A 24,372-nucleotide genomic window follows, 5' to 3' on the forward strand; every position below is an offset into this window, starting at 1 on the left:
CATCCAGTGCCACTCCTGCCATGGGCAGGGACAGCTTCCACTGTCCCAGGCTGCTCCAAGCCCTGTCCAACCTGGCCTTGGACACTTCCAGGGATGGGGCAGCCACAGCTTCTCCGGGCCAAGGCCTCCATATCCTCACAGGAAGAATTTATTCACAACATGCAACATTTCTTCCCTGCTGCGGCCTCCCCATTAAACACCGGATTAAAACCCCAGCAATCGGACTACAACTCCCATCATGCCCCGCGCCCCGCCCCTACCCCCGCGCCGCACTACATGTCCCGTCAGGCCGCGGGGCGGCGCGGGAGGCGGCGCGTGCGCAGTGCGGGTGCTGGCGGTGCGGACGGAGGCGGCGGCGGGACCAGCCCGTTCCCGGTGCGGAGCTCGGGAGCGGGGCCGGGAGCGGGCCCGGGCAGCGCCCGGCTCTCCTCACGGGGCTCCCGCACTGCCACCACTCCAGTAAGTGCCTCGGCGCGGGGCGGGGCTCGGCCCGCCCTGGGTGATGCCCTTCCTTCCGCGCCTGCCCGGTGTGTGACCGCGCAGGGCACCGTCCTGCTCCGCGTCCCTCCTTTTTTTCCTTTCCGTTTTCCCTGGAAGGCGCTCGGCGGCGCGGGGCTCTGCGGCGCGGGGAGCCCCGGTGGCGCGGGCAGGGCGCTGTCACAGCCCCGGAGGTAAGAGCTGAGGTGATCTCATTGCTCGTCACGCTCCGCGCTCCCCGCGCTGCTCGGCCGGGAGGGAGCGATGTTATCTGGGCAGAGCCCGCGGGGATGGGGCCGTGAGGGCGCGGGCGTGGGGCCGTGAGGGCGCGGGGTCGGTGCCGTGAGGGTGCGGGCATGGGGCCGTGAGGGCGCGGGGTCGGTGCCGTGAGGGCGCGGGGTCGGTGCCATGAGGGCGCGGACATGGTGCGGGGTCGGTGCCGTGAGGGCGCGGACATGGTGCGGGGTCGGTGCCGTGAGGGTGCGGGCATGGGGCTGTGAGAGGGCGGGCATGGGGCTACAGGGCCGTGAGGGCGCGGAGACGGTGCCATGAGGGTGCGGGCTCGGCTCGGCTCTGGGATCTCCCCGAGGAGGGCTCAGTGCGGCTGGGACAGCCAGCGTGTAGCGCCGGGTTTGTTTCTGCCTTTGGAAGGCGCAGGTTTTGCACAGGGATGTGTGGGGAGGCTGCTGAGGCGTGTTCTGCCGTAGTTGCAAGCGGGGCTGGTTATTTGCTGAGCCCAAGTGTCTTTAAATGGATAACTTGGCTATAAATGAATGTTAAACTGTAACCACTGTTGTTATAGGCACAGTTTTTATCACCTGTAAAATTCCAGATAGGCATTTGACATGCTGCTAAACTTAACACAGACTTAAATTCTGTATGTGTTGTGCAGCTCCCTTGGGAGGAACTAATGCATGACCTTCATATAAAAGGCATTATGTTGTTGCATCAAATGTTTGCAGAGTAACATCAAGAGGATGGCAATTTTCTCTTTGGCAGACTGCTGCTTTGAGGCCTTCTGTAAGAAAAATATCTAATTTTCATTAAGCAGCATATTGTATTTATAATCAAGCAGAATGAGCAGTCTTCAGGTGGGGAAACAGTTATTATTTTATTACACTGAGCACCTGAGTTAGGCATCAGCACAGTGGTGTTACCTGAGTAAAGCTGAGAGGTAGAATCTTTTCTTTTTTTAAAAGATTCTTAAGAGCTACATCTCTCCATACTTCACCTTCTTCTCAAAGCAGAAAGTCTTTTAAAGAGACTAGGCCTAGAGCAAACTAAACAGCATCAACTTCTTTGATGCCTTCTGACAAATTCCTTGCTTTCCTGACAAAGGCTGTAATGTCTATAAAGATGAATTTTCTCTCCTCCTTACCCAATCCCATCCATGACTCTGCAGACAGAGCCATATTAGCTCCTGCAGTTTTGGGGCCTATGATGTGTGAGGAGCAGCTTCTCACTGTTGGAACCAAATCAACAGGATTTGTTGGGTTTTGTGTTTTGGTGGTTGTTTTTTGATATGTGTTTGGGCTGCATTCATTTTGGTGCAGCATAGACACGATCCTAACAATGCTGGAAATGTGTGTGATAACTTTGGTTGCTCTCTCATGAGTTACTCTGTCTTACAGAACTGTGAACTTGCATTTTATGTCCATTCAGTCTTGTTTCCTCCTACTTGTTATTTTTAGTTGAGAGAGTCACAGCAGTAACAATACATGAAACTGTCAGGTTTGTGAAGCACAGAAGTGTACAAGTGCAGTTTTCTCATTTTTCACATGAGGAAGTGTTACAAGTGGGCTGAAGTCTCTTTGTGGTAGGGAGAGATGCTGGGCCTGGCTGATATTTGGAGGAGAGTCTTTTAATTCAGGGATAGATAAGCACTGATGCAGAAAGTGATAATTCAAGAAATAGTGCATGGGGGTTTTACGTGTTTTGGATATCACTGAGTGCTGGAGTCAGCTTTGTATAAAATATAAACCTTTGTGTGACTCACTGAGTTCTATTTGCAGTTATCAAACCTTGTGATTTGATTTTGCAAGTGTAGAAGATTTAATTCCAAATTCATAAGTTCTAAAGGCATCTATTTTCTTGAGCTATTTCTCTGCTTTAAAACTGCATTTGAACCCATGTTCCATTGCATAGCTCTTCATTTTAAGGGTGAAATTAAAGCAAAAGATGCACAGTGGGTCACTGGCAGGTGTAGTGCAGTGCTGAGATGTTTCAGAGGAGCTGATGCTTTCATACAGATTAGAGAACAGGCAAAGAAGAATCATTGTATAAAGAAAATAGGCAGCATCTTCTTGCTTTTCCTCCTCCTCCTTCTCTCCTCCCATATTTATTTTTCCTCAGGAGTAATAGGTGAGTGACAGAAGACAGACACACATGAGGAATACAGAAGGCATGTGCATGAGGAAGAGACCTGAATGCAGGAAAAGGCCTTGTTTTTTCCAGGTGGCTGCGGCTTGTTCCAGAAGGCAGCAGAGCTATCTCAGCTCAAATAAAGGCTGACTGCATGTCAGAGAGTTGGTGTAGAAGAGAGGAAGTGCAGAAGTCAGTTTTTATTGACTGTAACAGATTAGAAAGAACTTGAGGACATTACTGAAATGAGAACAGATCTCTGCTTGTAACACAGTCTCTAGTGCACTGTTGGATGTAGCCCAAACTGCCAGGCCTGCAAAATTCTTAATCTATTTTAGTAGATTTAGAATTCCATCGATGTCTTTATTACTGACTGTTCCTGGTTATTTAAGCTGACAGTTATCATAGTAAATGCAGTTCCTCCAAAGTGCAGCAAACCAGCACTGTTGGGGAGTGAGTACATGTTCTAATGAGAATTTTCCTTGCATGCTCTGCTGTGCTTTTGGATGTATCCAGCTCTACATCAGTGTTTAGACAAACAAGAGCTTGTGATATGAGAGCATGTCTTGCAAGGTGGGTTTTGTCAGGGTTTGATCACTGATAATTATGAGCAAGAGGAACACTCTTAGAAAATATTTACTGGAGTTTGGAGCCAAGTGAGCCTTTGTGCAGTTGTATAATTTTATAAAAATACAGGATAGTGATTATTTCAGTGCCAAAATGGGTATTTAGGTAACTGGCTTTAGCATAAAACATTTTTGCAGTGTGGAACAAGTGCTTAAGAAGTCATCAGGAAATTATATAAAGAAACACAACAGTCAGTACATATATTCTTTTGATTTTGAAGCTAAATACAATAGGACATGGCTAGAAGCATTGCTGTCAATGATTTATAAAAATATATAGGAAACCTAAATATCATAATCCTAGTGAGCTTATTTGACATATGAAAATAATGTAACTGCTTTAAAAAAGTCACCTGCTGAAGAGGTCTGAGTGTGAGAATGGTTCAGGTTTTGAAGTTATACTTCAATGCAGAGAATCACTGATGTGAATTGGAATGGGGGATATGGCTGAGCTGCTTCCAATTTTTTTCTGCTCTTACACCGATCTTTCAAATTAGGACTTTGAAAATATAAAGGTCTAAGGTCATGCTATACCCTAACTGTGAGAAATAGTTAGGTACGTGTTGGTATAGGGCTCAATTCTATAAATAACACTTTCCTCTCAGTGCTAGGTAAAGCAGCAGGGTTTTGTTGCTGTTGAGGAAGGAAGCTGGTTCATTGTCTCAGCACTAAGCAGCATTTTCTCCCTCCAGGGACTTGCAGAAGCATCTAGAATGTGTAGGTGTTTCTTTAATCTTGGAGAAGGAACTTATTAAGCTTTCTGGTGCAGAACTGTATGAGCCACTTACTCTTAGCAGATGTTATCTGCACAAGTAGGGAGTTGCAGTTCTGGTAGACATTTGTGGCATTCAACAGTTTAAACAGTTTTCAGGTTTGAACATATGCCTTTGCCTTAAAATCTGAATAGTTTCAGGTATTTTATGTAGAAGAAAGGTGGTTCAATAGTGAGGTTGCTGCTCTGGGACTTGGGAAACAGGTTCAGCTCACTGTGTTGCCAAAAATCTTCCTGTGTGGCCTGGGACAAGCTGTTTCTGTGTCCCTCCATTCTCATACTGAGAGTGCTGTGCAGCAGCAGCAGCTCTGCATCACGGGGGCGTTCAGGGAGGTCAGGTTGGATGTGGCCAGGGAGGTGCTGATGTGGGGCACAGAGCTCCCTAGTGCTGAGAGGGAGAGGCTGGAGACACTGCCCGAGTTACAAAATAGAGATAAGCTCCAGGCAGGAGGAGGAAAACCAGGAAAATACAGTGGAAAAAAGGTTTTGACTGGAAATCTCTGGTATCACTTAGAGAAAGCAAGTCCTTAAAACTTTTAGGAGCCCTGCATGGCCTGGTTTGTTTATCAGAATTTTAAAACAATGCTTAAAATACCCACACAAACATGTAAATCTTTTATGTTATGGTTCTGCCACAGAGGGGACAGTAGCAAAGCTCTTTCTGTTCCTTTGTTGGCTGTTCTCTTCTTTGGAAGATGCTTTCAATTCTAGCTAACCATTGCATCCAGATGTTTTGGATATCAATTTAGCTCATTTATTCTGCTGGCATGGTAAGCAGAATCTCTTAAATTTGGCCTGGTTTACTGACTTTTCATGTGAAAGAGGTTGAGCTTTTCTGCCTCTCCACTCTCCCAAAGGGAAAAAAAATTTGCAGCCACCTTTAATAAGCAGTGTCTTTAGTAATGTTGCAGACTTAAAAGTATTTTTGATTTAAAATATTTCTGGTGAAAATAGGGCACTGTCATTGCTATAAATTGAAAATGTAGACTAGACAGCAATTATCAAGCTTTGCAAACATGTTTTCGTTGTTGAGAGTCAACACTCCCAGGAACAGTCTCTGTATACTGACAGATAGGTGATAAATTAATTCATTTAATATGTAATTGTTTTGATGTGTATGCTCTCCCTGGGTGCTTTGGTACCCACCACATTTGCATCCCATGTCCAAGAAAATGTGTTGGAACTTGTTCAGACTAGTGACTTAATTAAGTGTTCTTCTGTTAAGCACTAAAACAGTTACATGCCAGGTTTGTTGTAAGAGTGAGCAGTCCTCTTAAAAGTGCACTTCAAAAGGTGTTGTTCAATATGTTGGTTAACTCTTTAGGAAGGCTGAGAATGACAAATGGGACCTTAGGCTGGGCTGATAATTCAGCTGGCAAGTTATTCCTATATCTGGTAGACTATGCCTGTGTGTGCAGCAGTGCTGGAAGGTTGGGTAACTTAAAAGATGTTAAAAGTGTCTCTGCTGATGCATGACTTCAGGGTTTGGTTATCTTGTTTTTTTATCATTAACCTTTTTCTTTTGTTTCTTCCTTAAATCAAGTTCACTGTAGATGCTGTAATTTATCTGTGCTGTCTTCCTAATTTGCGCTGGTGCCCTGATTTTTGAGTGGAGGAACATGATTCCTTCAGGAGGTCCATTTGCTGCCTTTTTGTGGGAGGCAGCAGTACAGAGTGTTGAAAACCAGCCTGTTGCCTGCTCGTGGTACATCCAGGATTTTCAGGCTTGCTAGATGTACACAGGATTTGGGATTTTTTTCTGTGTGTAGGTCAGACAGCAATCCCACAAAATGCCAGGAGCCTGCCTGGTACTTTAGGGATTTTTCTGTGGGTGGAGGGCTGTTATTCTCCCTGCACACAATTACTGAGGTTTTGAGAAAAACCTTTGTCAGTGCAAAGTAAAGCTGGCAGTAACTGGTGTTTGTGTCATGCCACAAATGAGGAGGGTGAGGTAGAAGGCCACAACCAGACATGGGCTCTACCTGACATGAGGACAATTCCCTGTGCTGATGGCTTGATTCCAAGGAGGAATGCTGCTGGGAATGAATCCTGTGAGAAGTTACAGTGAGTGATGTGCTTGCAGTGAAGTGTTAGTGTGCTGGCACTGTGCTGCAGAATCTGGCACTGCAGAGCAGCTTTCACTTTGGGGAGTTTAGCTGGTTTTGGATGAGATTTCTGTTAAATATGCCAGAGTGAGGTTTGATTTTCTTAATTCAAGGTGTATTTAAAAAAGGGGAGGGGGAGGTAATGTCCCAAAAAGCTTTGCCATTTGATGGGAGCTTAATTTTCTCTCCCACCTTGGTAAACAGCAGCTGGTGTGTTCTGTAAATGCACATTGGTTCTCTTACATGAAACAAAGCCCTGTTCTTCCTAAAGAGCTTTCACTGCACTTGCACTGACTGAAGAGCTCTGAGATTAGTCCTAATCTCTGGGAATCCTTGTGTACTACTGATATAACTGATAAGTGAGCTGGATTCTGGGGAAAATACCAAATCTTTGCAGTGGAGGGAATTTTGGCACACATAGTGGATTATACAATGAAAGGAACATAGTCTGTAGTGTAAACGAGGTGAAAATTGAGCAGCAATAATTTTTTTCCTTTCCAAAGTTTTTATATAGGTGAACCATTGCATTTTTCTTTATTCTGCATTGAATTTGCTAAATTAGAGCTACAGAATCAAAATTGATAATCAGTTACTCGATTTGTGTACTTTGATTTCATTAAATCCTTTTTTATCTGTAAAAGGGGTTAAACCAAATATTTACCTGATAATGTTCTTTTCATTATATGATACTGAAATGAACTGCAAAATCAGTTATTTACAGCCCTTTCTTTAACAACATAAGAGTATCCTCTGGAAACTGAAGATATTGCTAATTTCCTAAGCAGCTGGCCTTTCCATTTCTTACGTACTTCCCAGGAAGGTCTGTGTTTATTTGTACTGCTGAGTTTATGCCCAGGATTCAGAGTAAAAATCAGCAAGACTAGCTCAAAAATGGCAAATTTCATTATTCAACCAGCCTCAGCTTTGTGTATTGGACTTCCTAAAGTCTAATAAGCTTCACCAGGATTTTTAGTTTTATTCAGAATTTGAGATAACTGGGAGTGTGCGGAATTCAAGTGCTTGGAGTGGTTGGCCTAGATGAAGCAGTTATTAGTTTATTATTGAAATTAAACAGTTTTTTGTTTTTTTCTAATGACTAACTAGTAATAATAAGTAATCCTAATAAGTAATGTGGTTATTTCCTGCTTAATTTTTAATTTGTTTTGATTGTCATGAATGGACACTTTCTAAGTGTCCTAAGCATATAAGCATCTTCAAGAACAAGGACCTAATTTGTCTTATTTGGAGTTTTGTAGGTGGCTTTATTTAAAATTTTGAAAAAGCCAATAATTAAAGTAATTGTAAATATAAATCAACTCTGAACTTGCATTTTTAAGTGTTTTAACTATTATGTAACTGAAATTAATAAGCATTTCAGATCTTGTTTTAAGGCTTGTCAAAGTGAATTAGAGTAACTACATTTTGGTTTATTGTATTTATCTCTGGTTATATCTCATTTTGAGTAATTATGTTATCTAGAGGCTTAATATAAAGTGATGAACATTACATCTGACTGTTGTAAAGGCTTGGTGTTATTGAACATATTCTATCACTGTCTCCTAGCTTTGTTATTTTACTTCATTGCCTTGTAAGCTGGTCATCACTCATAAGTTATTAATGGATTTATTTCAAGAGTGTTTTTTTATAATGGCTTTGTTACACAGGATGCTTCCTTTTATTTGTGTTAGCTCTGTGCATTTAGAGGGACAATTAAAATAATTGTTTTAGCTGGGCAAAAACCATTAAGGTGAGGGGGTTTTTTTTGTTTTGTTTTGACTTAAAAGATCAGCGATAGAGAGGAGTTCTGCATCCTGTGCAGTGCATTTCCTCATTCCATCATATCCCAAAGCCTTTGGCTGCTATTGCAAATACCTTAAAATGGAGGAAAATAGTTCAGTTAAGAACAGGAAACATCACTTAGAAACATTTCTGCAGAAGTTTTTGAGGAAGTAGCAGTCTGTTCCATCATGGAACTTGTAGATCAGTATTTGAAATAGGTCGGGGGTGATGGATTCAGATAACTTCAGAACATTTTCCATAGAACTCCAGATTTCCCTTACAACATATTGATTTTTGTTTTCTGAGGTAAAAGTAACATTACATGTTAGCATTGAATAAAATTCAATCATTTGATTTTCTGAGGTACACTGGAAAAGGTGGGAGTGGTTGGCTTGCCCTGGTTTAACAAGCGTTCCTGGAAAACAGCAGATCAGCATTTTGAACAGAATCACCACTGGATAAGACTGAAGTTCAAGATAAGGCTGCTGGTTTTGTTAGATGATTCATCACTGCAACAATGATTTTTCTATACTGTGGTCTGCTTGGAAGTTGGATAAGGTACTGGGGGAGGGATGTATCTTTTGGCATTCCTCATGGTTTGGTCAGGGATAGGAGAGATCAATGTCAATTGTACTAAAAGTTTTTTAATTTGGAAAATTGATTTCTGCTTAAGAATTATTTTCCAGGTGAATACTGGCCTTTTGCAGCTGTTTTTTTGACTACTTTAGAAAGGGACTCTTAAATTAAGGGACAGTGTATCCTAGAGACTTCCAGGTCTCATTTTTAGATGTAGTTAAAAAGTTGATTATAGGCTGCTGGCAAATCAAAGTCACATCTTCCCTGTTAACAGAAGAATCTGCTGTGCCCTCCAGAACAAAAATAAGGCAGTGAAGGATCTTTGGGAAACTGAAAAGCTGGGCTTGTATTTTAAATCCATCAATTCTGAATTATCTTTTGTTGTCAAAAGAATTGCAGCTAAGTCACCTCTCAGCTCCTGGGTTAGTTGTTTAGGCGGGGAGAGGGGGTTTGTTATGTTTTTGATGTAAGTGTAAGCCTGTGCTGGAAGGTTTTCAAGGAAATAAAGAGAGGTTTGAACTACTGTCTCTGGAAGATTTATGTGACTTGTTTTCAGAGGCTGCTCTGAGCTGCTTGTCTTAGGGTTGGAATTTCCCCCTCCCTGTTCCCTTTCCTTGTCCTGGATGTACCCAAGAAAGAAAGCTTTCATTGCTGTGTTCTTCAGGGGATAAGCAGGACAGTCTGAACTCATCCCTTCCCTCGGGAGGCACTAAGTGGTCACTAAAGGAGGTGACCAGCTGGGGAGCAGCTGATTTACAGCAGGAAGCTGAGAGTAATTGCCTAGGCAAAAGCCAGGAGCCCTCACTAATTAAGCTGTCCCTGGAAGTGCAGGAAAGACTGGAGATCGCTGGGGATGCTGCTTTACCTTCCCTTTGTGGTGCTGGAGCTGCTGTAAACAGCAGAGCTTAAAAAGGGAGGTGGGGAGGAGGGCTGGGCATGACTCATGGCATCATTTTATATTTATCAAGTGGAGGTGTATGAATGTTGTTCTTCATTTCATAGGGATGAGTAAGTAGGTAATGGATGTTTCTTAATCTTCCTAGCTGATAGAAAAAGAACCCCAAAGTCATCTCCTGGGGTGAGTTAAACCCAAAGTTCCAAATGTTAAAGAGCAGGAAGTAGAGCTGTTCCTCTAAATTCAAAAAATAAAAGTAATAAAGTATACCCGAAGCTTGGGAAAAATAGATGTAAAATAAAGAGATATTATGTGGCCCTCTTGTATTTCTTAATCAAGCTCTCCTGTCATAGTGCAAAGCCTATTTCATGGTCTTTTTATGAAGACAAAATTCCACATGCTTTAGTCAACCAGTGGCCCATGGTTTGCACCTACCTGTGGGAATCAAGTCAAAGGAGAGATTGGGTCATAGAAATGTTATCTGGCACCTCACTTCAGTCTTGTCTAGACTTTGTACTTGAAGATACAAGGGCTACAACCAGTCTGTAATGGAGGTGAACTCAAGAGCAGGTGCTGGTGGGAAACTAAAAATAGGAATTAATGTGGGAGAGTTTAAGCCATGTGTTATAAATGGTGAAAAGGAGATGCTCATGTGCCTCTGCAGGTCCTACTTGTGCAGTCATGCATTTACAGTGAGACTGGGGAAGGTGATCTGGGATTTTTATTTATAGTGGTGCCCAGGCAGCCCTGAGTGTGGGATATAAATGTTGGGGAATGTCGTTGTGTGTTGTATCTCAGAGGAAAAGAGCAGGGAAATCTGAGAGAAGCTGGGCTGGTGAGGTATGGACCTCCTAAATTAGCACCCTGCTGCTGGAAAGAGGGATGTAAGGCTTCAAAAATAAGTGACACCTCCTGTTTGGCTTATAACACAGCCCTCCAGGAAACAATTTTAAGGAGCTGAGAGTTCTTGCAGAGTGTTACTATACACCACAAAATGGGTTTTCAAGAACATCTTTGTTTCTGGAGGATTGTGGCAAGAAGAGGGGGAAATGGGCCACGGGGATGTTTCCATTAAGTAACACTATGGCATTGACCCACATCTCCAGTGCAGGGAGGGAAGGCAAAATAAAATGAAATTGTATGTGATCTGTAACAGGTTTGATGCCTTCAGCCTTCCTGAGAGCTCAGAGTCTTTTTATAATGCTTGATTCTAGAAGAGTTAATACACTGTTCTGTGCTGCAGGTTCTGCTGCAGGAAGTAACTAAGGGTGCCTGTAATAATGCTGTGAAATGTACAGACTTAGAGATTTTTGTTTCATAATTGCTTTGAATAATTTAATGAAAAATCTCATCTATTTAAGAAGTGATCTATATTCTGAAGACATTTCTAAGTTGAATTTCTGATGAATTCTTAGGCTGGTGGTCTTCCAGACAGATTTCCTGCTGGGAGGAATTAGAGTTCTGCAATTCCTTGTATGAATCATGGCAATTCCATCAATGCTTTTTGGGTCTGTCTAGAGTTGTCAGGAAGGGGATCATGGTGGTGGCTTTGTCATGTGTTCAGTTCCTTTAGTAACCGGAAGAAAGGCACAAATCGATTTTTTTTTTTTTTTTTTTTTAAATGCTTATTGCAAATTGTGGTTCATTAATGAAGGTTGAATAGAATTGCTATTAATTTACAGGAGAATCTTGCCAAGGTGTAATGTGCGGAAGCAGGCTTTTAAAAATGGAAAACAGTTGTATGATATTGTGTTAGATTTCAATTTATTATAAAGGGGATTTTTTTATCTCTTATTCTTTAAGAACATCAGTTTGATATACTATCAGTCTGTAATCCCATGAGGAATTTTAAACTAATTTGAAGGAAAGAGCAGTTATACAATTCACATTTTTACATTAGTGTTAGTTTGTTATATTTTCAGTAGAGCACAGATATATCAAATAGTATCATTTTGTAGGCTAGAAATTAGCTAGTAGTACTTTGAAATAGAAAATCTTTATTCATTTAGATTTGAGTTGTTTTTTTTTTTTTTTCTTCTGTGAGAATTGGTTTACTGACAAATAAGAGAAAGCTTTTGAGTTTTGTCTTTTGCCCTAGAAAAAAAATTTCAAGTATTGGAGTAGTTCAGCTTTAGCTAATTTTATGTTCATAATGGAGCATTATGAGCATCCTCCTTTCATTTCCCTTGAAAGGTTTTCTGAAACATAGATTCTCTTATAGGGGGAGAGTGCTTTGAAAATTCAGTTGGTTTTATTCAAGGATTCTTAATCAATCCGTATCTTGTTTCAAAAACAAGTTTTCCTTGTTTCATTTTCTTCACATCTGCAGAGAGCACAGCTTTAAGTCTGCTCAGACAGGAAACCAGCCACCAATATTTGCTTTTTTTTAGGCACAGGGCTTTTCTGGGCTTCATAAATTGTTGATACGAAGCCTAGAGGGTGTCCTGGAAATGCTGGATGATTTTGTTGAGGGACCACCTGGCACAAATTAGTGCAATATTGATAAAGGCGAATTTTTATATTCATTTAAATGCGAACAAGGTGTGATGCCAAGTTTTGCCAGATTTGAGCTGTAATTTAGAGCACAGGTACCCTTGAGCTTGCCCTCAGATGTGTTGTTTATGGAGAGATGTTGCTTCAGCATGAAGTGATCCCAAGAGCCTCAATTGAATTACTGATGAATGTTTGTTAAAATAATTATATTGTCCTGAGAGCTCAAGTGTTTATTTTTGTGGTCCTTATAACTGTAACTTGGTTACAGAACTTGGCTTAGATCTGTGATATTTAAATTATGAGGAACACACCAAGAAAATTTAGATTCTTAGTGAATTTTCTTACTGTATTGAATAATAAACTTTTGCATAAATAAACCATTGTTGTGGTGATAGACTTTTTAAAAACTGTTTCTCGAAGTGATTGAGTAAAAAATTTGCTTGTGTTCTAATTAGTCATATAAAATGACAGCTGTAAATACAATTATACATTTACATATATGTATATTGATCCCCTCCCCAAAAAATGTGGATATCTGAGTCCCTAAAATAAACACTGATTCTCTCCCCAAAACAACACTTGACAAACTGTCTCGTTTTGGTGTGGTGTATCAGTAGCTAACTACAAATAATTATCAGGTGTTATGAAAATCCAAACACCTTAAATGCCACAAGGTGTCTGTCTCATTGTATTTCAATCAAGTCACCTTAGAAAAGCATTAAAGATAAAGAATTTAAAGAAATGCTAAAATGAAACTTCCATATTATTACACAGTTAAAGTTGGAGAAGTTGGAAAATTATGAAAAATGTGAAGTGCTTCAACCTTCTATGTCTTAGATTAGTATTTTTGGATCTGTACTATTTCTGAATTTTGTAACAAAATGTGACGACTGAATCATTTCTTCCCTGCCCTGGGAAAGATTGGTATCAACCTGATTTTTATCATTTTTAGTTGAGTATGCAAATTTATCTTTGGTCTAATAAGGCTGGCTCTTAAAGTAAAATGACTGTCCCATAAAGTAAAAGGAAGCAAAACCTGTGATGCAAAAGGCAGAGCTGTAAGAGGTGAATGGTAAAATGGTAATAGGTGGGTACAGTGCAGCTTTTAATTTAATTTTTTTAAGTAAAACAAACTAAAAGCCAGAAAACACTCAAGAACAAAAGCCAAAATAAAAGCCTGGCACTCTCAGATCTCAGTGCCATGAGCAGAGAGTGTTCACATCTCTCTGTTGGTGCACATACAGCTTCATTTTTCCTATTCACTGTATAAGAATGAGAATATTCCTTCTTAGACACATAAAGTGCTTTTTGTAGGAGAAAAGAGAAATGTGAACAATGTCTCTAAAAGCATTTTTATTGCATTTGCCTAAGCAAGACATGAAAAGTTGTGTTGGGCAGTTGAGCTCCTGACAAATATTCTTTCTTGGCCATGAGAGACAATGTCAGAGGAGGAAGTGTAACCCCACCACTGCCTCAATTTTATGCATGTTGAGAAGGAGAACCTTTATTTTTCAGTGATCTTGTAAAAGGTAATCTTGATGCTCATCTGCTGCTTACCACTTGTAACTTTGCACTTAGGCTATTAAATCTAAATACATGCTTTAAAGAAGTATGAAAGTCCTATCTAAAAATTCAGTGCTGGTGGTGTGGGGAGCAGCTACACTTCACTTACCCTTCCGTAGAAACTTCTTTAAGTTACTGGTTGAAGCTGCTCAAAATGTCATGGGTAGGCACAGAGCAGTCTTAAAATTAGCAACAAGGAACTTTACTTACCTCCTGTGCTTCTTGCTGTGCAGTGTGATGTCCAGGGTCAGAAATGCCTTATGTGGATCGCCAGAATCGCATCTGTGGTTTCCTAGACATTGAGGAAAATGAGAATAGTGGGAAATTCCTGCGGCGGTACTTCATCCTGGACACACGGGAGGACAGCCTGGTGTGGTACATGGACAACCCACAGGTGAGCTGCTCCTGGCAGGAGTTGCCTGCTTTGTCTCAATTTTGGATTTTCTAACGAATTCGCTAAAGAAAAGTGGGGTTCGGTACTATGGACCTGGAAGCTGGGGGAAAAAAATCATTGGTGTCAGTGAAATAATTGTAAATCAGTTTAATGTAATCAGATGAGCCAAATCACACACCCCAGTGTTTAATTCACCTTTAAACTTATGTGGCAGTGTGTGGTTTTCCTTCCATTATATATTCCTTTCCCTCAATTAATCAGTCATTGAAAAGCAATTTTTAATGCAACCTGCAATTGCAGTCCAGCATGGATGGTGTATCAATGAGGACAGCTTGGATCCATTGTGATGGGGAGCAGCCTTTGGATAAAAGCTACTTTTCCAATGTACCTGCATCCCTGTGTTTTCTAGCAGAGGGAAGAACAGATGATTGCTCAGGGTTTGGGCACAGACAGTGGAGCATAGGATCCAGGTCAGCTGACAGCTGCCTGCCAGAAGAATATCCCTGTACCCTTCTGCCAGGAGCAGCAGAGTTAAAAAGCACAAGTCTACTGTTCAAAGGAACCAGCAAAAACAAAATGTAAATGAAGTGCAGCTCGATGGATTTGACTTGTGACTGAAGCATTTAGCAGTTCTCACTGAGGAGAAAAAGAATTTCTGCAAATAACAGAGACTTCAAACATTTGATCTCGATGAGTGAAAAGAAGCAACTCAGGGCATGTGGACAAAATCTTGAAGTGCTGTAGAAATTGCAGTTCCTCAGGAGTTTTAAGACTTAATGATATTTACAGTGCACACCCAGGCCTAGGTTAGGCCTTTTATTTCACATGTGTAAATGAAAGGGTTTCTTGCAAGAGGCAAATTGAAACTTCTTGATTTTCTTCCACTGCTGTAATTTTGAAGAACTGCAGAGTTTTTATAACTATGTGAAGGCCTTGCTGAATCCCTGAAGTGATTGGAAAATATGTGAGATGGCCTTTGAAGTATCTGACATAATAGATGAATGTCACTTCTTGTCCCTTCCGCCTGCCCTGGTCAAAGTACATGAGACTCCAACATCTGTTAAGGAAAAAGTATTCTTTCCGGATTTCCTGGATGCAGACCCACAAGAATCCTTTTTCCTCTAGTAAAATACATAAACTTCTGAAACAATTACTGTTCCTATTGTTTCTAGCAGTCTTTCTGTTTTTAGTTAGCAGATGTGTGTGTAATAAACAAGTAGTTTAGATCCTGTTTTAAGCATACATTGTGCATTGTCTATAAAAATACGTAGGATTTTCTTTTTGTTTGTGGAATTACTTGCTTTTCATGCATAAACACTGACTGTGGCATGAGAATAAACTAGTTCCACTTTGTAACATATGTGATTTGTTTCAGAATCTTCCCTCTGGATCTCCACCTGTTGGGGTCATTAAACTTACCTATATTTCAAAGGTAAGATAATTAATATGTGAGATACTCATTAAATTCTCAACTTCAGACAAATTTAAATGCCGCTTACTCATTTTGCTTCTGTAATACTCCTGAATTAGAGAAGTGTTAAAACACTTCAATAGGTTCAAGAGAAAATAAGACCAGATTAATTACTGTGTTGTCTATGGTTTTTTTAGTGAGTTCAAACAGCAGCTCTTTGTGCTCATAAAATTGAAATTTCAGTTATTTATGAGTATTTGAATTCCCATTAGTCTTGGAGAAAAGACAGGCCATTTGTGAAGGGGAAGATGTTTTTGGGTGTGATACCTTGCAAGTAATGATGACTTTTAGTAGACAGGACAGAAAAATTTCTCAAAAATATTTAGTTCTTTGCACTGTGAATACAGTTAGTATTGAATATGTCTGAAAGGGAACTGTGACCTAAGAAAGTTTCTGTGGTGAAATTTGCAGCAGATACTGCATTAACAAATAAATAGAGAAAAATGCTTCACCTTTTCTTGTCCTTCTGCTCATTTCTCATTCTTCCTTTGCATTTTTTGTCAATACTGCATCCTCCCACTTCGTTGTTTGTCTTTCATTTTTGTTTGTTTTTAGTTCTCTTTATCATTGTGCCTAACCACCTTGCTGTGCTGCTAATCTTTGAATTTACCCACTTGAAAGAGAATAAAAGTTGTGATATCTGATGTGCATTTTGAGACGTTTATAATCCTAATTTCCCTTCTAGGTTAGCGATGCAACTAAGCTGAGGCCAAAGGCAGAGTTCTGTTTTGGTAAGTTTGGCATGTGCTGTGTGCATCGAGTGCCTTCTTCAAAATTTGGAACAAAGACAATGTTCTGCAGTTCTGGTACCAGCTACAGCTGGTATCCTTTAAAAAATAGCTTGTATTCACTTTCTTCTGTAGTGTGATGGAAATGTTGGCTTCCTCACAAGGTGTTTTTGTGCTTTTTTGCATTGCAGCTTAATGACGAGTAGGTGAGAGCTGTTTTTTCAGATGTCTGAAATTTTTGAGGCATTAATAAGCAATGAGAATTGCTTTCAGAAATGTGGCCTGCCTGTCAGCTAGGAAGGCAAGAAATTTAACTATTGAAATCTGTTGTTCTGATGAAAGAGTTGATTTAATTGATCTAAAAACACTGTCACCCAATGTTTTTAAGTCAAATTTCAGGTTCTGTTGCTGCACAAAAAAAAACTTGAAGTGCCTTTTAGGTTAAGATTTGTTTAAAATTTATTGAAACTTTAGAGTTAAAGCTAAAGCTCCTCCTGGTTTTAGGCAAGTACCTGATGTGTCAGTTCAGTGACATCTACAGATTCCTTTTCACATCTGTGGAGGGCTTTGTCCTCAGCACTTTCTCCATCAGCTGGCCAGCTCTAGAACACCTTAATGATCCAAGATGCTGGCTTAAATATCTCTAGTTTATTAAAGAGTTTTTCATACTTTGTAGAGGAAAAATATAAATTTATTGTCTTTATATTCAGATGGTTTTAATGACTGTTCACCTAAAAACATGTTGAAGAATTAGCTGTGATTTTTTTGCTGTTACACTGAAATGTGTCTGTGCTTTTTGGGTAAAGGATGCCAGGTGTTGTGAGGTAGGGATATAAACTCATTACAATATGTTTTTCTGCCAAGTCACTAAAGTAAAATAAAAATTGTGTTGTAGCTATCTTAAAGTTGTTTGGTCCTGTGCATCATATACTTAGTAATTAATACTGATTTTTACAGCAATTGAAGAAAAAAATTAAAAAGTAAATCAGTGACCATAGTCATGTTCATAATGTCACAAAGGATAACAGATTCTGGGCAGAGGGTTGAAAGGAGAAATTGTAGAAGTCCCCAGGTACTTGTCGCCTGGGAAATTGAGAAAGAGGAAATGGAACTGTAGAATATTTTGATAAAATTCAAGGCTTCATTTCTATGTCAGAAAAATCATTTTTCAAAGTTTTTATGATGCCATTTAAGTGGAGAGCTTAAATTCCTTTTTTTTTTTTTAGAGTAAAGCAGTCAAGTGGATTTGTATGTTTTGAGATTACTTTCTAAAATAAAACACAGTAGACCACTTAAATACTTCAAATAGAATTTTCATCTGAAATCAAATCTCTTCCTAATGTTATTAAGTTTGCTCTTAAATTTCAGTGTTGTTAACTTTTCATAATGGTTTTCAACAGTTATGAATGCAGGGATGAGAAAATACTTTCTTCAAGCCAATGATCAGCAGGACCTAGTTGAATGGGTAAATGTTCTGAACAAAGCTACCAAAATCACAGTAAGTGGTTGAGTTGATATTTAGCAGTGCTTTCAAATGGTGACTGTCTCAAGGTGCTTAAATGTAACCTTTGCCTCCAGTTTCTATCACCACAAACAAGTCTTGAATTGACTTTTCAGTACCTGGAGAAACTGTACAGACTTCCCCTAAATTTGAGATTAACTTACTTTTTGGAAATTGGACAAAAGATAATATTTTTAATTACAGCATAGGATTTTTTCTAATAATTTAAAATTAACTGTGCATACTTAATATTATTTGAAATATCCAGAAGACACTAGCAATTAATGAAAAGATACACATGCTTTTACCTGCTGCCAAAAGTTGGTATTTCTTAAATTATCACTAAAATATTGATCAAGCTCCAAAGGCTCTCTCCTGATTTTGAGTAACATCCATGCGAAGAAACATTTATGGTTCTTCTGGTAAATGTTAAATTACTTTTCTGGGTTGTACCAGGACAAGTTATCTCATGACAGAAACCCCCACGTGTTATCTCAGTCTTTTCAGGAGGCAGAAGTTATGGTTTTGTTTTCTCCAGTTTTGGGGAAGTGATGACAGCGAACCCTCCTGAGAGCACACCCTAACAAAGAAGGAGTTCTGAGCATGAGTGCATGCATTTGTGTTTGTTGTCAGTGACTTTCTCATTCTTGGGTTATCTAAGAATGATTACATGAGTTCTTCACGTTGTTTTAGTATAGCCCATTCTTTGGAGTTATGAAAATGCTACTGCTAATAATAAATTTTAAAAAACCACAAGTACAGAGCCTTCTCACTTGGGTTTTTCATAAGAGGACACACCACAACCAGGCCTGAGCTGTTTCCAGTTGAAGAAATTAAGTGAATAAATAAATAAGCAATTGCATCAATTTAGAGTGAGTGCTGCTTATCATCTGTTTATCTTGCATTTTAAGTGGCTGGTGAATAATTAGTATTTTGTCTTTGAAGGAATGAGCCTTTGAACTGTTCATCTGTTTACAGCTCGAGTTCAGCATTAAGTACAGCCAATTATTGAATCAAATCATTAAGATCACTCAATTATTAATTTTGATATGCGCACTTCTTGCTGCAGATTGTAATCTTCCAAGATTCATTGCATGTTTTAGTCCTCTTGAGTGCTGATAATGTCAGAATGACTGTGAACCTCTGCAGCCTAGCACACTGTGTACCCGTTTTTGAGTGCTGTTTGAAAATGCCTTCATGTGAGGAGGTGGTTGTGGGCTTGGTCTGCAGCATTTTCTGTAGGAGTTTGTGACAGCTGAAGCACTTGCCCACAAAGCTGTGGGCAAGCCACTGCTCTTGACAGGCTGAGGCTCATGAGTATCTTATCCTTCAGTGCTAGACTTGGCTGGGGATGGAGTCACTGAGGCCAGCAGGACACTGTCCTAGACTGACATCTGCTCTCGGCACTGGCTGTACTTCTCTGCAGGCTGCATTTTGTAAAATAGGCCGTCCTGGGCACAGGAACTTGAATCACAAACTATAAAGTAGCTTTGGTTTCTTGTCTAGATCAGTTGAAGTCCAAGTTCTGAATGTGTCACAGTCTTGGATGGACAATTTGTGTGTCCATTCTGAAGGATTTTGGATGTCTTCTGTAAATACCCAGTAGGTTGCTGGGTGGGGTATTTGGGTGTGAGACTTGATCTCTTCTTGTTGAAGTCACTTCAGATTTGCTATATTAATATTAGAGGTGAAGGAGATTAGAAATGAAAAAGGTCTTGTAGTCAGTGCATTCCTTAGGTTAAAGAAGTTTACTCAGAAAACTTAGTAAATATTTTAGATCAAAACACAGGGAAATCAAATTCCTGTGGAGTTTTGATAGCTTTAGTTCCACATTTTGAGAGAATTATCTAATAGTTACTAATAGGTAGGCAGGGTCATTTTGGACAGAATTTAGCAATATATGTATGATTAATGGGAGCAGTAGCACAAGCTTGATGCCAAGTACACGTGTGGACAAATGTCACTCTGGTCAGACACCCTGTATGACCAAAGTCCCAGTTTATGGCCTTGCTGGCTCTGCAGGCACTGGGAGTCTCCACTTTCTTTCTAAAACCAAAAGCAGCTGAAAAATAAAGAACCTGTTCTATAAATTAGCAGTTCTTCTTGAAGATTAAGTGAAGCACTTTATGGCAAAGCTTGCAACTGATTTCATCCACTGAAATGTCTTTATTGGCCACTTTTCTTTTGAGCACTAAAGCACAGTCATTACAATAATTTTTTTTGTAAGCAATTTTTAATCTTTTACAATTAATGACCATTTGTTAAATCCTACTGAAAGTGCCTCAAAATTCTTGAGGAATGCTTAGGGCTTTTTTTCTTGAAACTGATGTCAATTCTCACATTGCAACTGCAGGTACCAAAGCAGTCTGATCCTCTCTGCCAAATGGATAATGCAAATCGTCAAGCTGAAAGCCCAGGTGGAAAGAAGCAAGTCTCTTACAGGACAGAAATTGTTGGTGGTGTTCCCATCATTACACCCACCCAGGTAACTCCCTCCAAACAAGTGACACACAAAGCTGTACTTTTATATGCACCTTTTATTCATACTGAGTGTGGGTCCTGAGGATTTATTCCCTTTATACAAGATTTTAAAGAATTGCTGGAGTACCGATTTTTTTTTTTTTTTTGCTCACAGGTACCTGTTAGTATATTAATAATATTTTTGTCTGTGTGAAATTAATTTTGGTGTTAACAGTGATGAAGTTCTGCCCCTTTAAGACAAAAAAGGAGGGGGAAAAGTTGTAAAAAAAAAAGTGGGAAAAAAAGTTTGAGAGGCTGGACAAGCTTATGGAAGTAGAATCTGTGCAGTGCTAAAGATAGAACTGAAACTGTTGCTGAAAGTTTCCTGAGCTGAAAATAGTTACAGATTAGATGAATATCATGTAAGTGACATGTGTGTTCCCAAAATGCGTTTAAAAACTTGGTAAATTCTGATGTCTTGTAGTCCTAGAAATAACTTTTTGTTTGCTGTAGTCACCTCTAATGTTTTGCCCATGTTACAACTTTGCACTAAATACATGCATGGGTTTAAATTTGTACCTTTTTTTTACTGAGTTTGTCAATATCATTTGAAAGTACTCAGTACTTTTCTTAGTTTAGTCTCTAAGAGCAGCTTTCAAGGACTCAGCCCTTGGGGAGTCTCAGTTGTCTGTAGAAATCAGTTAAAATATTTTGTTCTTTCAAATTGGAAACAGAATTTGTGAGCATGGGATGATAAAGGTATTTCTTATTGCAGCTACTATAATTATTCCTTGACCTTTAGGAAAAAAAAACAAAACCTGAGAGTATTTTGAAGTTTGCTGCTTTTTTTTCCTAGAAAGAAGAAGTCAGTGAGGGCAGTGAAGGGGCTGACAGGAATTATTTGAAGCGGTCACAAAGTCACCTTCCTTATTTTGCTGCTAAGCATCCCCCAGATAATGCCATTATCAAAGCAGGTTACTGTGTCAAACAAGGAGCAGTGGTAAGTATTATTAAAACCAAAAGACAATTGACATTGATTTTATTACTACTGACAGTAATAAGGATTGAGTAAATATAAAATTTATCCTCCAGTAGCACTAAATTTTTATCTGCATTACTTCTTTTCATTGCTTTTTTTAGTGTTGTGTTGTTGAAGAGAGGCAAAGTGTGTGCACAGACTTCATGTGATGGTTAGTGCGTGCAGCTGGGAATTCTGCTCTTCTACATTTTGTAGAGATCTTTATTTTGCTTATTAAAAATATTAAACTGGGACAGAAGTTCAGTGGCTGCTTTTTAAATCAGTAAAATGTTTAGAAAAAAGCTGATTTTTCAGTTCAGAGGAAGAATTGTACAGCTTATCAAACTGATTAACACAAGTAGAGCTATTCATGTGATGCCTTGCTAGAAGAAACAGATAGTTCAGATTAAGCAAGATACACATCTTTGAGTTCTCAGACTCTTTTTATCTTGGATTATGAAGCTTCTTTTTGTGACATCCCTTTTTTAGTTAAAAATAAACTAGAAACCTGTGATGTATTGTCTTTCAATTTTTCCTACAGAGTAGTTCTGGCTGCTGAGTTTCTACAGTTTGAATAAATCTTTGAAAATAGTAGCTTAAAGAATTTTTAATCTTTTCTGTTTTCAAAATAATTTATTAATTGTGCAAAATCATGCATAATTATCTTGGGGACACTAAAGATGCGAAATTGTAAATATAATAAACTGCAATGAAGACATTATTCAAAATTAATAGTTATGAATAAATAGGAATTATACAATATAATATGCTATAAATAAAAAGCTAGAATGATAAATGTAATTCAATATATTCATAATACATGACACGTAAGTATATTTTATTCTGTATATAAAATATATAAATACTTATTTCTTTTCCCTTAACAGATGAAGAACTGGAAGAGAAGATACTTTCAATTAGATGAAAACACAATAGGATATTTCAAGTCTGAACTGGTAAGTTTCCAATTCTGTGTTATCTTCCAGTGGTAGCTGGAAGAAAATCTGCAGGAATATGCTTGAGAAATGTGCTCTGCTGCTCCTGCAGCTCTTGAGTCTGCTGTAATACCTTTTTGTGATTGGGAAGAACAAAAAAAACTTAAGGGACAGCTGTTCAATCTGAGAACCTGCCTGTAGGACTCTGTAGAACTTTAATAAAATCTACTCTACAGTCACCCTGATTTTATATTAGTACTTTGTCATTTTGCACTTTCATATAATTGTGTTGTTGAAATAGCTGATCACTGTGGGAAAGATAGAACTGTAATCTTGCAGTTCTTCATTTGAAGTTAGAATTATGCTTTACCATCCAGAAGACAGGATCTTGTCCCACACATTTGTTTCACTAGGGCAGCCAAGGTGGACAAAAAACTCTTGATTTTCTGTTCAACAGCAACATTTGCAGAGTTTCTTTTAGTTTCATGACCTTCCTTCTTCCCTTGTCAATCTGAGTATTTGGCTGGTTTTGACCACAAGTGCCTTCAGGCTTCATTTAAAAATTAAATGGTTGATTCTGAAGCCAGTTAAATCTGGGATTCCTTTTTTGGGAAAACAGACTAAATGTAAGAAAATCTGTACCTAAGGAATGAAACCTGAATTGTATAGTATTATAAATTAAGGAGAATTGAGTTTACAGGCCAAACATCAGATGTAAATTGTCAAAACCCAAATTTCAGGCTGTTTCTGAAGTTAACTTTGATTTCATTTCTAATGAGGGCATCTGCAACAGTATCAGGGGTTTGATCTTGCATCATTATCTTTGTTAAGCTGTCAGCAGAACAATTCTGACTCATTGCCTATAAGAAACCCTCTATTTTTATTTAAAAACAAATCTGGGCTCAGATTGCTCACAAACAAGTTCTAACCCAGTGACAAATTGTACTGTGGAAGAGTATAATAGAAGGATGGTAGAAGTATTTGCACTTTTAGTGTTTCATCATGTTCCTTGACCCTGTGTCAGTCCACAGGAGCAGAGTGGAATATAGAAAATGATCATTTCTGAGCTGGGATTTTCCCTCCAAGACGTGTCTGTCCAGATATGATCTTGCAGTTCACAGTTGATGTTACTACTTTGGGTTTTATTTTTACTGCATTTGATCTGCTATAGAGCAAAATGATCTAAGGAAAACTGCTCTTGGAGGATGGTGACATTTGCTGCTTGCTCACCATAAATCTCCCAAGTATCTGTTATAGAAATGGTAGGGAAAGTCATTCCAGAGCTGAAAGCTTTTGTTTTCTCTGGAAGTTGTAGCAAACTGAAGCAATCTATTGTAACTTGGCTTAAAGAAAACACAGTAGGAGGTAAAATAAGTTGTTGTTTGTTTGTGGTTTACTGCAACAACCACTGGAAAATAATAGTATGTGTGACATTATGTTGTCATGGGAAGTGAGAAAGTGTTTCTGTTTGAATGTTCTCACTTTTTTCCTGTTGTGTGAAACTTTAACACTTATTTTCATTATGGTAACAGAATTTCTGAGTGCTTTGAGAGTACTTGCTCTTTTGCAGGTGTTAAGGACTGGTTTCTTTGTTGTACTTTTAATTGTATTAAGTATAGGATACAGTTAATCTTACTTAAAGCCATGTCATGCAGTCCAATTAACAAAGCATCTTCTGTGGTAGCATTTCATAGCAAATTAATGTAACTAAAATTTTAATGAAATGAGCTGCTTGAGGCCAGGGTCAGTTGTCTGATCTGGTTAGGGGAAAAGAACAGGGTGATTGTCTTCATTTATAGTATGGAATTAATGTTCTGGGAGGTTTCACTTCTTGATTTGTCCTCCTCTTCTTTGCAAGTGTCATGGTTGGTTTAATATTTACAAAAGCAAATGAAATTTTGGTTGACACCACTTTTTTCATATGTGACTGCCTTGAAAATCTCATTTATGTAAGACTGCTGCTGTCCTGGCCTCTGGCTTTCTATTTCAGTTGTTAGATACACTGTACTAAAACATGTTTATTTTTTCAGGAAAAGGAACCTCTCAGGGTTATACCACTTAAGGAGGTCCATAAAGTTCAGGAGTGCAAACAGAGGTGAGGAGGGAAGCACTGATGTCATTACATGGGATGGAATGGTCATGGCCAGGCTGCTCCTTGGGGAACTATTCAATAATTTCACTTGATGTGTACATGTGTTCTTTCTTTATGGACAGCACA

At 39.1% G+C, this 24,372-nt stretch overlaps 1 protein-coding gene across 6 annotated transcripts in view; it reads left to right on the top strand.

The window, feature by feature from the left end:
- Nucleotides 1-310: 310 nt before the first annotated feature.
- Nucleotides 311-24,372, top strand: part of PLEKHA1 (pleckstrin homology domain containing A1) — a 31,530-nt gene continuing 7,468 nt past the window's right edge. For 3 of the 6 annotated variants that reach the window (XM_056494866.1, XM_056494867.1, XM_056494863.1), the window contains exons 1-9: nucleotides 311-459; nucleotides 13,881-14,041; nucleotides 15,417-15,473; nucleotides 16,198-16,243; nucleotides 17,641-17,738; nucleotides 20,095-20,226; nucleotides 21,058-21,201; nucleotides 22,107-22,175; nucleotides 24,185-24,249. In XM_056494866.1, the coding sequence (XP_056350841.1) occupies nucleotides 13,901-14,041; nucleotides 15,417-15,473; nucleotides 16,198-16,243; nucleotides 17,641-17,738; nucleotides 20,095-20,226; nucleotides 21,058-21,201; nucleotides 22,107-22,175; nucleotides 24,185-24,249 (752 nt within the window). In that variant the 5' untranslated portion in view covers nucleotides 311-459; nucleotides 13,881-13,900. Of the gene's footprint in view, nucleotides 672-13,880; nucleotides 14,042-15,416; nucleotides 15,474-16,197; nucleotides 16,244-17,640; nucleotides 17,739-20,094; nucleotides 20,227-21,057; nucleotides 21,202-22,106; nucleotides 22,176-24,184; nucleotides 24,250-24,372 lie in introns of all 6 variants that reach the window. The other 3 variants (XM_056494865.1, XM_056494868.1, XM_056494864.1) reach the window with 2 other exon arrangements.

The sequence above is a fragment of the Oenanthe melanoleuca genome, chromosome 6, assembly GCF_029582105.1.
Source record: "Oenanthe melanoleuca isolate GR-GAL-2019-014 chromosome 6, OMel1.0, whole genome shotgun sequence".
Taxonomy (NCBI): Eukaryota; Metazoa; Chordata; class Aves; order Passeriformes; family Muscicapidae; genus Oenanthe; species Oenanthe melanoleuca.